The following is a 14,042-nucleotide window of genomic DNA, read 5'->3' on the forward strand; positions in this document are numbered from 1 at the left end:
ATGAGTTTGGCCGTGTGTGTCTTGGGCTAGTTCCCAGAAATAACATCCACATCAAAAAAACCAACCCAACTGGTCCCTTGTTGGGAGTCTCCATTAATGTGGGTTGAAGGTGAAGCCCCTGTCTTGATCCCAGAGAAGCAGAACAGGTTGGAGGCATGATGATGAGATCATCCATCATGATGGGATCGTCTCTGGATGCCTGCACAGCCAAGGTGCCCCGGTTCTGGGAGGAGGTGGGTTTCTCAGGCTGGCACAGGCACTGCTGACATGGGCACTTGGATATAACAGGCCTGCCTTGTGTTGCTTTCACAAGGCTTTCGGGGCACGCCAGAGCAATGACACCGGATGAGCTGTCTCAGGGCAACGTGGTGCAGGCGACTCTGTATGGTGCTCTGGTCCTTCTCTGCCTGCTGAGCAACAGCCTGGTTCTCCTAACGGTCCTTGCCATGACTGTGAAGCATGGTACCGTGGCTGCCTCTGACCTTCTCCTGGCCACTCTCTCCACCATCAACCTCCTTCTCACAGCGCTGTGGAACACGCTGATCTTCACAGCTGACCTGGGGCTACAGCTCTCCTTGTCTGCCACTTGGTGTAGGGTCTTCATGTTCACCTGGGTGCTCTTGAGAGCTATGAGCACCTGGGCCACTTCCTGCCTGAGCATCTTCCATTGCCGTATCGTAAGGAAGCAGCATCCCCTAGGGGCTAGGGAAGCCAGAGGGGCCGAGGACGCAGCTATCACTGTATCTGCCCTCCGGATAGTGAATGTGTTGTACTCTCTTCCTGCCTTGGTGTATTCCAGCCATGCAGCGGTTGGGAATAGCACTCTCTCCTTGATGCTAGTGAGCAGTACCACCAGGCCTTTGCTGGGCTGCACATGGGCTTTCCCCTCCCAGCAGAGTGGGTTGGCCTATGCCACGGCTTCCTTAGTCATCCACAAAACCGTGCCCGTAGTCCTGATGCCGGGCGCCAGCGTGTACACCTTACACAGACTGAAGGGGCACGTGAGAGCCATGGAGGCCGAGAATGGGGTGGCCAGGTTTGTCTCTGAGCAGAGAGCTGCCAAGGTCATCCTGGCCTTGGTCGTTCTGTTTGTGGCCTGCTGGGGGACCAACACGCTGGCAGTCGGCTACCACAGCTTCACCAGCTGGCCCCCTGCACCCTTCCTGCTTCAGGCTGCAGATTTCTGCGCCTCGCTGTTCTTGGGGATGAGCACCCTGGTAATCCCGGCAGGGCACAGCCAGCTGCACAGGATCCTCCGGAGAATGATCTGCGTGTGCTAAGAGGGTTCTGGGCATGGATGCAACAGGGACACAGGGAGTTGTTCTATAAAGGAACATGTGTCCAGCCTCTGGAGGATCTGGAAATGTCAGCTTCCCCCCTGACTGAAGGCTGAATGACCTTTCTACTCACACCCACCTGTCTTAAACTAAGCTTGTCTTTCTATTAGCTGAACCATATCAGTCTATAGCCTGACAGGAGACAGAAAAAGCCTGCAGAACAGAGTTTTGGCACTTACCGTGCTGTATCCTGGACCTCTCCATCCATACTCACAGTTGCTCTTAATAAAATGGGTTGGATGCACTTCACAATAATAAAGAAATAATAATAATAATGATCTTTGCCTTTCTGGGGCACCTTTCAGCTCAGAATCTCAAAGCACTCTGCAAACGTCGACAAGTTAATCCTTCAAAACACCCCTGACTTACACCAGGAAGGAACTTGGCCCAGCATCCTGTGGCGGAAATCCCTCTGGACGTAACTCAGTTGAAGTCAAGGAAGTTCCCGCAGGGTGGACACTGGCTCAGCATGTCTGAGGATTACGTCGTCTCCGTCACAGTCTGCTGCAAGGTTGCTGGGAGTACACTGCCCCCAGCTGACTCAGTGAGCCCATGCTTCACAACCAGCTCCTATCATGGGGCCAAATACATCACCGTGTTGGCAAAGAAATGGCAGCTCCTTTGTACTGACACTTGAAAATCTACACATAAAAGAACAGAGAGTTCTAGAGCTAATTCGAACTGTCGATTTTATGAGCTAGATCCTCAGCTGGGGTAGATCAGCTTAGCTCTGTTGAGTTCAATTGCACTTTGCAGATTTATAGCGGCTGGGGATATAACCTGCAGTTTTTTAGAGTAGCACCAGACTCACCAGGTTTGCTTCGCAGGGGCTTGCATGGTTTTTTTTTGTTTGTTTGTTTGGGGTTTTTTTTTTTTGCTTTTGAGCTCCATGGGCTCTCTCCCACCTCATCTGCCAACACCACACCCCCAATGAACCAGAAATCTCAGTGAAATCCACTCTCACCTGCTTTTGTGCCAAAAATCATGCAAAACTATCACCTTCCCCGTCACCAAAGGAAAAACCGGAAGTCAGAGACGCAATGTGGACTAATGGATACAAGAACTGGACTGGTAGAGCTCAGGGTTCTATGCCTGGCTCTGCCACTGGCCTGCTGGGTGGCCTTGGACAGGTCACTTGGGCTCTGTGCCTCTGTTTCCCCATCTGTAAAATGATACTGAACTCCTTTATAAGGTGCCTTGAGATCTACTCATGAAAATTGTAATACTGCTAAGTATTACTAAGCCAGGCCGAGGCTATCCAACCTGCAGGGGTCTTTTGACAAATCTGCTTTGAGCTAGTAATGAAAGGTGAAAGCTGGCAAGTTTCACAGAGCTCTAGCCTTTATACCGATGAGAACAGGCAGCTGCATTCCAGCATAGCCAGCAGCTGAGTACATGGCGTAACGATCAGCACTCTGGACCGGTCCCATTGCTCTGAGTTCAAATTCCGATAAGGCCGGCACATCTGTTTTTATCAGACAAGGTGGCTGAGTGGTTCTGGCGTGGGACTGCTCCGGAGTTTGCATCCCTTCCTTGCTGTCTCCCCACATCCCCTTTATAGCTGTAACATGGGGATAACAGCACTTCCCTACCTTACAGGGGTGCTTGGAAGATATACACAGTAAAAATTTTGAGTAATAGGGGCCCAGATGAATATCTAAGAGAGAGAAATCCAGACCAGGGCCCATACTGCATGGTTCTAACTGGGACCTGCTATGGTACCAGTGGTCTTACTAGAAGAGTTCAGCCCATGCCAAACCCCAGGATCTGGACTCTGTATCCAGACCACCCCCTCCCCACAATTGGTAGAACCAGAACCCCAGGCTTCAATGCTGAGTCTGAACTTTCCCAAATTCAGATTCAGCCAATCATATGAAGAGGTTTGAACTGTGGAGCTGGATCTGATCCTTGGGTTTAGGTTCCAACCCAGGGCGCAGCTCAAGAGATAGACCAGGGGTGGCCAACCTGAGCCTGAGAAGGAGCCAGAATTTACCAATGTACATTACCAAAGAGCAACAGGAATAGGTCAGCAGCCTCCCCATCAGCTCTCCCACCCCTGCTCCCAGCGCCTGCTGCCCACCAGCAGCCCCGCCAATCAGCGCCTCCCCCTCTCTCCCTATCAGCTGTTTTGTGGTGTGCAGGAAGCTCTGGGGGGAGGAAAGGGGGAGGACCGAGGGCATGGCAGGCACAGAGGAGGGGCCGGGAAGGGGTGGAGTGGGGGCAGGGCCAGGGGTTGAGCAGTGAGCACCCCCTGGCACATTGGAAAGTTGGCACCTGTAGCTCCAGCCCCAGAGCCGGTGCCTAGACAAGGAGCCGCATATTAACTTCTGAAGAGCCAAATGTGGCTCCAGAGCCACAGGTTGGCCACCCCTGGGATAGACTATATGTTGCAACCTAGTATAGTATATAGGACACTGGCCTGGGAGCCAAGACTCCTGGGCGCTAATCCTTGCTCTGCCACTGATGGGCTTTGTGCCCTTGGGCAAATCATTTTGCTTCTCTTTCTCCTCCCACCTCTTGGCTGTTTAGTCTGTAAGTTCTCTGGGGCAGGGACTATCTCTTACTAGGGTGACCAGATGTCCTTATTTTATAGGGACAGTCCCGATATTTGGGGCTTTGTCTTATATAGGCACCTATTACCCCCCACCCCGTCCCGATTTTTCACACTTGCTATCTGGTCACCATATCTCTTACTGTGTGTACATACAGCAGTCAGCACAATGGGACCCTGGTCTAATTGCTATTGTAATACAGCTAACGCCCAGGAATTACTTCCACATTTATACATCTACCGGATGGCTTTGATTTGGCTTCCTCTACCCTGGCTTTCACATCTGTCCCTTTTTGTTTATTTCAGCTTTATGTTCATTGTCATGGTTTTCTATTTGCAGCCTGGTTGTTCTTGGCACGGGGACTCTTTGCTTTCGGCGCTATGGAGATTTTGTACTGTTCCCTCAGGGTATCTTTGTCAGGACAGCGCCACACAAAAGTAATCCGTGATTAATAACCGAGAAAAGGGAAGAGAGTCCCTGGCCCTGTGTGCTGAAAGGTGAGATTGTTTTGGTAAACACAGATTCAGTCAAGCAGTTCCCAGTTTCAGCATCCTAAGGATGCTCCATCACTTTAAGGCTCAAAAGCTTTTAGGCAGTGAGTATTGTCTGAGCTGATCACTGCTGGACGGTTTGGATGCTACTCTTTAAAAGAAACCCAATTTAGTGATTTCCATCCTTACTGCCCAGAGCCCTCTAATTGTCCACAGAACAGACAGCAGTCACGGGGGGCAGGATTTACACACACACACACACACACACACACACATCTGTACGCATCAATCCAGACCTTGAGGGAGTACTTCTAAGAGCCTCCTCCTGCCCAGTTGAGTTTGAATTGGCCGGATAAGGCTCATGCTCAGGACCATGCCTTCTCAGACACGTCACTCCCCACTCACGCCCTGCCCCTTCCTTCACCTTGTAAACGTGTGAGCAAGGAAACGGGGAGGAAAGTGGCTTGGGCTTGCTCAGTGCAGAGAGCTATGGTTAGCCCTTACCCTTGTGTCCACGCAGAGACTCTGCTCACACCTTCTGCTCCAGCACAACAGCCTGGTTCATCCTTCTGAGTCCTGAGGGTGCAACAGACGCCCCACGCTCGGTCGAGCCACGTTCTCTCTGCTAAGACTGTCAACAAGGGATCCTACTAAAACTGGGACCCACCTCCCCAGCCTGTCTCTTGTAGGCTACCAACTGGCACAGCCTCTTCATTTCCTGGGCGGAAATGAGTGCTGTAGACACACAGTATGATTGTGTTTACTTCAACGCTCCTCAGATATTGACCGGACTAGACCAACCCTAGGAATGATGCTGAAAAGGGGATCAATGCTGCTGCTCTCAAGCAGGGGTCAAAACACTGCGAGAGGCCTCTGAATAACAGCTGCATGGCGCTGTCACAGCACAGCAAAGGCACCTTGGACAGCCGAGCAGTGCGACAGGCGCGGCCGCTGGCTCCGCTCACCAGCCCCGTTGCTGTAGCTCAGCAGAGCACATTTCATTCCAACACACGCGCCTCAATTGAAAGCGCTTCTTCAGCGGGAACTTCCTTCCATGCCTTGTGTTTATTGCACGGAGCTGGGATGCAAAAAATCAACGCCAGCGAGGTACAATCGGGAATGTCAAAAGGGACGCTACGCCGATGAGCAAATAAATACCTTCAGATAGCTCTGGGAATAAAAAGGGAAGTTTAGAGGGGAAGCAAAAGTGAACTAGGTTTCCCCATAGGCCTTGGCAGCTGTACCCACCTTTTGCCTGGCACTTGGCTTTCGGCATGGGCCTAGTGTACTTGGTATATTTCTGCTGTGAAGGCAGGTGTTTGCAGCACACCCAGTTTGGAAGAGCAGTGATGTTTTTAATCCGATATCATTTTCCAGCGAATAATTTGGTGGTTTACTGGAAAACTGCATAAAAAACCACGTGGGATCAACCTTCCTCCTGCCCAAACTGGCACGGAGGTTGTTAATCCGATTGGAGGCCACCCTCAGTGCTGTTATCACATCAGAGCCAGGCACATAGACAGAGACACAACACAAATGGATCAAGTTGGCCAAAAATTAAAGAGGACCTCGACTGCCACGACAGGAATGGAAACAGCCCTGACAAAAGAGGAGAAACAGTGAATTATAGTAAGAGCTTAAAACAAAACCAAGGAGAACGTCTCTGCAATGCTGCAGTTTGCAGCCACACACATGAGGCCCAGAGGGGGTGGAAACTTGGCAGGGGAAAGGCTGGCTATTTTCAGTGATCCAGAAAAAACTCCCATCTGACAAACAAAATATCTCCTGATTGTTCTGCCTCTCAGGGAGGTACAGAGAAGGGAATTACAGGGGGTGACAGGGAGGGGAAAGGAAGTTGGAAGTCAGCAAGTAGGAAAGGGTGAGAGATGGAGCAGGCTAGAGGAAAGATGGTGACGAAAGCGGGCCAGGCCAAGAGAAATCCCCCCCACCCACCTCTTTCCTCCTTTCAAAATCCAGTTCCTGCCTCTTTCCATACTCTTTCCCCAAAGCTCCAGTGAGGGATCCCCACTCTCCCTACAAAGTTTATCTCAGGGATACTCAGCCTGGAAGGCCTGGAGAACCACCTTCCCTGCTTTGGGATGACCAGTCGTGGTGTCTGCTCAGTGCCCATCACAGATATTACACTGCAATTCGCGGTAGCAGCTGGGAATGGATCCCTCTTTGATCGTCGTTCAATCAAAGTGTCCAACGCTGAATCAACTTGGTGGCTGTCATTAGGCTCCTAGTGGAACGGGTGCCCAGACACAAAACAGTAACCACAACTGGTTCCTTTGGGCAGTCTCTGGGGCAAGGCCAATAGCTAAGCGGCCCAAAGGGCTGAATACCACTTGCACTCCTAGACATGGTCTTTCCAAGGCATGGCTGAGGCCCATTGGCAGATACTTGCCCTGGCAATGCCTGTCCCAGGCTTGATCTGTGAAGAAACAAAGGACGGTCTCTGGAGCTGCCAGGCTGGCCCTACTTCCAGCCCAATACTAAATTCACACTTTAGCATTTACTAAAACGTTTATATATGAACATACATATAATTGCTGATACTCGATCCATCCCTGCTGTTCCTCCACAAACTGTAACAAACTCCAAACAGCACATTCGACGGTGTTTGCCAAACCTGCATTAAAGCCAAATGGGGCTGGGATCACAATCCTGAGGAATTACCAATTAAATTTTTTTTTTTTTAAAGTTCATCATTTGAACTATCCAGCAACACCGGGCGAGGGCTGCTCGGCTATTTCTGAAGCCATCCAGCCTCTATGCAGCAGAAACAGGATAAAGCAAACAATCTGCTGATATCTTTTGCAAACTGACCATTGACCCCAAGTCTGGCTTCTGGCTTGTATGTTCAGCCACTACATCTGCAGTGCCTGCGTCTCCCAGAATATTGGTAGTTACATGAGGCTGCAGAGTGAGCGTGCAAGGAGGTTACAGTGAGATTATGGTGTGCAGTGCTGGGGGAGGGAGGCGCTGTTGATGGGAGTTGCTGCGCAAACAGAGCAAAGCTTTGATGGTTTCGAGACATCTCCCACGGCAGACCGGGGAGGAGGTGCTAGCGCAGTGGAAAGTGGCTTTAATTAAGGGCCAGTTCCTTTGAGCCTTGCTCACAAGAGCAGCCCCAGTGACACCCCAGCCATACACGTCCTAGTGAAGGCGCCCGATGCCAACGCTCATCAGACCCCAGAAAACACATTGGTTGATACAGACAGCAGGGCGGTGGCCATGGAAGTTGGAATCCTCTAAGGACGTGTAACAACTCACCTGCCGAATCAACTAGCCCTGAAAATGGATGGCGCTGGAGCGTTGGGCCCATACCCGGCCGTCGCCGGCAATGAGACCCGCGGGGGCTATGCTGCGATGCGCCATGAAGCCTAGGCAGAGCCGCCGCAGGTGCAGATCTTGGTGGTAGTAGCAAATATTCAAACGAGAACTTTGAAGGCCGAAGTGGAGAAGGGTTCCATGTGAACAGCAGTTGAATATGGGTCAGTCGGTCCTAAGAGGTAGGAGAGCGCCGTTCCGAAGGGACGGGCGATGGCCTCCATTGCCCTCAGCTGATCAAAAGGGAGTCGGGTTCAGATCCCCGAATCCAGAGCGGCGGAGATCCCGGAGAAGCTGGAGGAAGCCCCAGGGAGAGTGCTCTTTTCTTTGTGAAGGGCACGGCGCCCTGGAATGGGTTCACCCTGAGAGAGCGGCCCGAGCCTTGGAAAGCGCCGCGGTTCTGCCGGTGACCGGTGAGCTCTCGCTGGCCCTTGAAAATCCGGGGGAGATGGTGTAAATCTCGTGCCAGGCCGTACCCATATCCGCAGCAGGTCTCCAAGGTGACCAGTCTCTGGCATGTTAGAACAATGTAGGTAAGGGAAGTCGGCAAGCCGGATCTGTAACTTTGGGAAAAGGATTGGCTCTAAGGGCTGGGTTGGTCAGGCTGGGGCATGAAGCGGGACTGGGCACGGGGAGTGGCAGTGACTCTGGACGCGAGCTGGGCCCTTCCTGTGGATCGCCCCAGCTTCAGCACGCGTTGCTCACCTCTCCCGCTCGGCGGGAATGGGGCAGGGAGTGGTGTTCTCGAGAGCCAGATCCTCAACAAGGTAAATCAGCATCACTCCATGGATCTGGCCCTTTATTTCAGGAGGTACCTCATACCTGTTTTGGAGGGCCAGCCTCTGCAGGAAAAGGGAGATGCACCTAGATCTCAGTCCCACAGTCCACTGAACTTGGATTTGCTAAACACCTGTAAAGCTCCAAACATCTTCATAACACTGCACAAAGAACAGTGATAAAGTTGGGGTTCCTGACTGAGCCTCTGACAACACTTCAGCTCTCCTGCTCTGCCTGCAGAGCGTTACAAAAGAAAATCAAATATCTTACACTACCCCCGTCCTCTTCCCTCCTGTCTCTGGATGAAGTTTTCCCCTGTGCAGACCCCCAGCGCGAGGTCTAGGCACCCCTTAAGTCCACATAATGGGATCTGAGTGGCACCTAGTCCTTGCAATAGCCCTGGGCACAGGGGTGGATTTCACCCTCTACATCACCACAATGCTGCCCACGTCACCGGCACGCTAGGAGAGACAGGCAGCGCTCATCAGGAGCGGTGTCAAAGGCTAGGAAGACTTTTCAGAGGCAAGATCAAAACATAAAAACTTCCCGGAACAGCATGCGAGGGTGGCTTGCTCCCGAGTGGCAGCAGAGCACGGATGGCTCTTTGAGGCACCAGGGGTCAGATGTTGGGAAGAACATACCCCTCTCCCCGAGTGAAGCAGTGTTGCCACAATAACCCTTCTGTGGTCACAATGAAAAGGAGACTGAATCATTCCACCACACACAAGCAGTGCTAGGAAGGTGACACCAGGGACAGAGACGTGCACAGTGTGCTGCCATGGCTTGGAGAAATCCCCTCCAAAGAAGAGAACGCAGCTAGGCAAACTACCCCACCAGCATTCATCTCTAAGGACATTATTATATAGTTCACCTAATGGCTTTGCCATGATTCCTGGCTTGTTTGAAACCTAATCTGTTACTTATCTGCTATGACTCACCTAGCAGTTCCCTAATAATGGACAGGGAGGAAGTTTGCATTAAAAACCCCAAGTGCTCAGGGATTCAGACATACCCCTTAGTCATTGAAAGCTGAAAGTCACCAGAGTGTTAACCTGGGATCATAAGGTTAGTTAGATCAGTCCTTTTTCTGTAAGGAGATGGGATAAAATCAGTTTCACAGTATTTCAGTGATGGGGGATGGTGTGGGAGTGGAAAGAGACCTGCTTTGGGGCCTGTTTCTATTAGATAAGCCCTGGCTTCAAAGTTGAAATCCAAATGTGGATCCAAACTTCAGGGATCCTGGTTGTGATTCAGGAACAGTTCTAGTTTGTCATGTTCTCCTGTAACTTAAAAGTGGGCTCGGTTTGAAATATTGTTCTCTTTTCAGTACAGAGAGACTGGGAAACCAGCACACACAAGGACACTCTACCAAACTAACCAAGATGAGCGGTATGTGCTGGTCACTGCCTAGGGGGCAGAATCTACATTCTGATCACAACATTTATACACATTTGAAATGTATTAAACATGCAAAGCTACCATTTGCAAGCTTAGCTCTTTTGAAGGGAGAGGATTCCTAGAACCAGGTTTTCAAATATAACCTGCCATGTTAAACACGGAAAATGTGCATTTGTGGGCACGACTGGGTCACTGCACATGCAAATATGCATCTGGGTATAAAATACAGCTTTTCAGGCATAAACAGATGGCTATTTGTTTGAAATCATAAGCCCATACACTGCGACAATATCTCAGTGGCTTCCCCAAGCCCAGATCTTTGAAGATCTCTGAAAATGTGTTGGGCCACATCTTCAAACAAAGCCTCCAAATTTGTGCTCCCAGTTTTCTGTCCACAAATATTTGCACTTGCTGACTGGAGAGTTGGACATCTAGCTACTTGGCTTAGTGCAACAATTACTGGTCACAGGGGCAAAGAGGCAGCTATGAATGCTGAGACTGAGTTGCATCCCCTTTTAAAACGCTGTCTTCTTATAGGGCTACATTCTCTTTCCCGCTAGTCCCAAACAGCTTCATTGACTCGGAAGTAAGTGCCCTTCCATGCACAAATAGCAGGTGTGCCTATGGAACAGACTGCAGAATTCGGCCTGTCTTGTCTGGGAGCATGATTTCTGGGTAATGGTGACATCCAGTGGTAAAGGCGGGTGATTGCCACCAAAGGTAACAGAGAACCAGAACCTGACCCAATAAGCACAAATAATTATCTCCCATTTATCCAAAATGGCATTCCCCCATCTTCTCCTCCCCACGGCAAAGGTTTTGAATAACCGCCCTGATCTTCCACAAATAGGGCTGTAACCGTCGTTTGCGCGTCAACGTACACAACAGAAATCAGATCAGAGGAGCAAATGTGAGCTGATCCCTTCTCTCTTAGGTCCTGATATGGCCCCTGTTATCTTTTAAAGTATTTACCCTCGCCACTCCCCTGTGAGGGAGGGAAGTTCTATTATCCCATTGTATAGGAGGAGAACTAAGGCACAGAGACAGCGTGACCTGCCCAAGGTCCCCCAGGAACCTCTGTGGCAGAGCAAAGGATTGAACATGGGTCTTTTGAGTCCCAGACCAGCCCCCCTAGTAACTAGATCACGGGTCTCTCAGTTATAGCTACGTGTGTATCTGAATCCTTCCTGCATCATCAGTGTTCTGCCATCTCTGTTTATCCTGGGCCATTCTTTGCCCGTCCTCTGTGTTGTTAAGTCCCATGAATTTTCCCTCTCTGAAAACTGTGTGGAGGGATTCTTTGGTCGGATAAATCCCAGCTTTTATTATAAATTCAGTCACCATAATACCTAGTATTGTCCTGAGGCATTTTCTTTGGAAGTCTGTCTGGACCTTTGGGGGATTTCCAGCGTTCACATCCATATGTTAAGGTGGAAATAACATTTGAGTTGAAGATTAATAGTTTGGTCTTTAAGCTGTAGATTTTCAATGGTCAAATCTTGTGTAAGCTGGTGAATGCAGTTGTGACTTGCCAGTTCATGACATTATTTCTTTCTGGATGTCCCTATCGGCATGTTACAGCCCAGGTATGTGAATTGACTCACCTCTTGTATTCCTTTGCCTTCTAACATAATGCTTGAGTTGGGGGTTGCTGGGATTCTCATTAGATTTGTTTTTTCATAGCTGGTTATTAACTCCGTCTTTTTTTGCGATGCTGGACAGCCTTTCAGTCTTTGCATGCGTATTAATTGAGCTGTCACTTAGAAGAGCTTTGTCAGCTGCAAAATCTAACCTTCTAGTGGACTACTGTTTAACTATGCAACAATGCCTTTGCTGCACCTGACTGCACTTTTTCCTCATAATGAAAGCAATAGCAGCAAACAGGAGAGGTGAGCGAATGCACTCTTAACATAGGAAGCAAATATTTTAAGTAATAGCTAGATGCAAATCTCTAGCCTGATTTTCTCTTGCCCTGTTCATTGTGCAGTCATTTACCTCAGTGCATTGTGGGAGTCAAGTACCAGTACATCCACTTGTCACTGGGGTAACTGACTACACAAGGTGCTGGGCAAGGGGTAATTAGGCTGCAGGTTTTTTTTTCTGCTCAAGACAATCCCATGGCTGTATTTGTTAGAAGATCTACTGCACATCTAAGATGCTCAAAGAGGCATGCAAAACAATCACCGGTAAGCAGAATTAAGGATATGATTGTAACCTCTCTTGGCATCAGTGTGAAGAGGAGTTAGGTCTTGGAGGTGGGAAGGGGAAGCATCATAACACTTAAGACACTGGGCCATTTTCAGGAATGAAGGTACACAAAAGGCTGATCATAATTCAATTCTGCTGACCTTTGTCCCCTTTGTTAAAAAGATAATGATTGGATAGAATGAACTGTCAGAAACGCAAGAAAGAAGAAGCCCATGACTTGGCTATAAACAATGGGGATGAAATCCTGGCCCCACTGAAGAAAATGGGAATTTTGCCAGCAATGTCAATGCAGCCAGGATTTCACCACTGTGATTCTAGTCACCATATGGAGCATCTGTGGGTGCTAACCATAGAGGTTTCACAGCCTAATGTGGCTTGGCACCTGCTTGATTCTGGAGACCAAAGAGTATTTTCGTCCTCAGCTGGGCGTTCTCCATCCTAGTGTTCTCTTACAGCTAGCCAGCCCTACATTTTCAAAGTGCTTTACTAATTTTTACTAGTGAATTCTTCTACCATCCTATTCATATCCTCAAAATTGTATTTTAGAGAAGGGGAAATTGCACCACAGAAAGGTTAGGGCCAATATTTTCCAGTAGCAGATGCTGATTTTGACTGGCCCAAATTTTGGGTGCCCCGATTTGAAACACCACAAAGCCCTGATTTTCAGACATTTGCAAGTCTGGTGGAAGTCAAAGGGAGCCGTGTGTGCTTGGTGCTTTTAGTGTACGTATAGTGCCTAGCACAATATACCCTGCTCCCCTAGTGGAGTACTAGTGCTACTGCAGTAGCAGATAATAATCTTATGTCTAAAATTTGAGCTGGGCACACAAAATTGAGGCACCAACAATCAGTGGCTACATTTGCATATTTTGGCTTTCCTCAAGGGCACGCTGCAAACCAGAGTTGACCTGAGCATTGAGTTTGCCTTTGGCTGAAGGGGCACACCCACAACAGCCTCTCTTGGAGTCCTTGCCAACACTAAGCTCGCACATAGCAGCACCCAAGAGTAACATTTTCTACTGTCTCCGCTTGCCTAGGGGACTCCGTCCCATCCTGGTGGGCGATGACCGGCCTCAGTTATACACACCTTCTCCACCTCCCATCTGGACCCCAGCAATGCAATATACCTGGCTAGGAAAACTTCACCGCTTGGGGAAACTCCAGCTAGTGCCGAACACTTCAGCACATCTTCTCTGCAACACAGGATACAGTGAGCACATCAGGCCTGCCCTTCACTATCTGCACTGGCCTGCCACAGAATAGAGAGTCAAGTTCAAGGTCTCAGTCCTTATCTTCAAGGAGCTCACTGCCCTGGGCCTAGGGTACCTAAAATGCCGGGATGAAGATTGCGGTCGACAGCTCCACTCCTTAGGCCCAGGGGAACTTTCTGCCATAAGGGTAAAGCTTGTCTGTATAGAAGACACAGCTTGCTCAGGGGCTGGTCTGAGACCGTGGAATGAATTCCCCCAGGAACTAAGGGTCATCGCAAACCACAGCACCTTCTACTCCATGTGCCAGGCACAACTGTCCAACTTGCCTTTCCTAACCTAAACATAGAGCAGCGTGGACATTTGAAAAAAACAAACCCCACCACCATCACCACCAAAACCACGCTCCACTGCATACACAATTCTCTCCCTAGGGAGAAACGAGAGAATGAATGACACGTGACAGATGTCAGTCACATCCCTAAATGCATGACTGGACGGTGCTCAGGTACTATGGTGACGAAGGCAGAATAAAAACCTAGAGCGAATAGAATAGACAGTTGATCTAACAAACTGTGCACACACACAAAAAGCCATTTGCAGCACACAAAGTTCTTCTTCTTGATTGCTCCTACATAACTCAGGAACCCTGCTTCATATTTTTGAGACACATCTGCTGGCACCTTATTTGTGAACTATTTGCATACACACAGACATCTCTTGTCATACTTAGAACTC

At 49.5% G+C, this 14,042-nt stretch overlaps 1 protein-coding gene across 1 annotated transcript; it reads left to right on the plus strand.

The window, feature by feature from the left end:
* The first annotated feature begins 335 nt into the window (after window positions 1-335).
* On the plus strand, window positions 336-1,280 carry LOC114021958 (olfactory receptor class A-like protein 4). The gene has a single exon (XM_027832377.2). It carries the CDS (start codon window positions 336-338, stop codon window positions 1,278-1,280), a length of 945 nt encoding a protein of 314 aa, XP_027688178.2.
* Window positions 1,281-14,042: the final 12,762 nt, after the last annotated feature.

This window comes from Chelonia mydas, chromosome 18 (genome assembly GCF_015237465.2).
Source record: "Chelonia mydas isolate rCheMyd1 chromosome 18, rCheMyd1.pri.v2, whole genome shotgun sequence".
Lineage (NCBI taxonomy): Eukaryota > Metazoa > Chordata > Testudines > Cheloniidae > Chelonia > Chelonia mydas.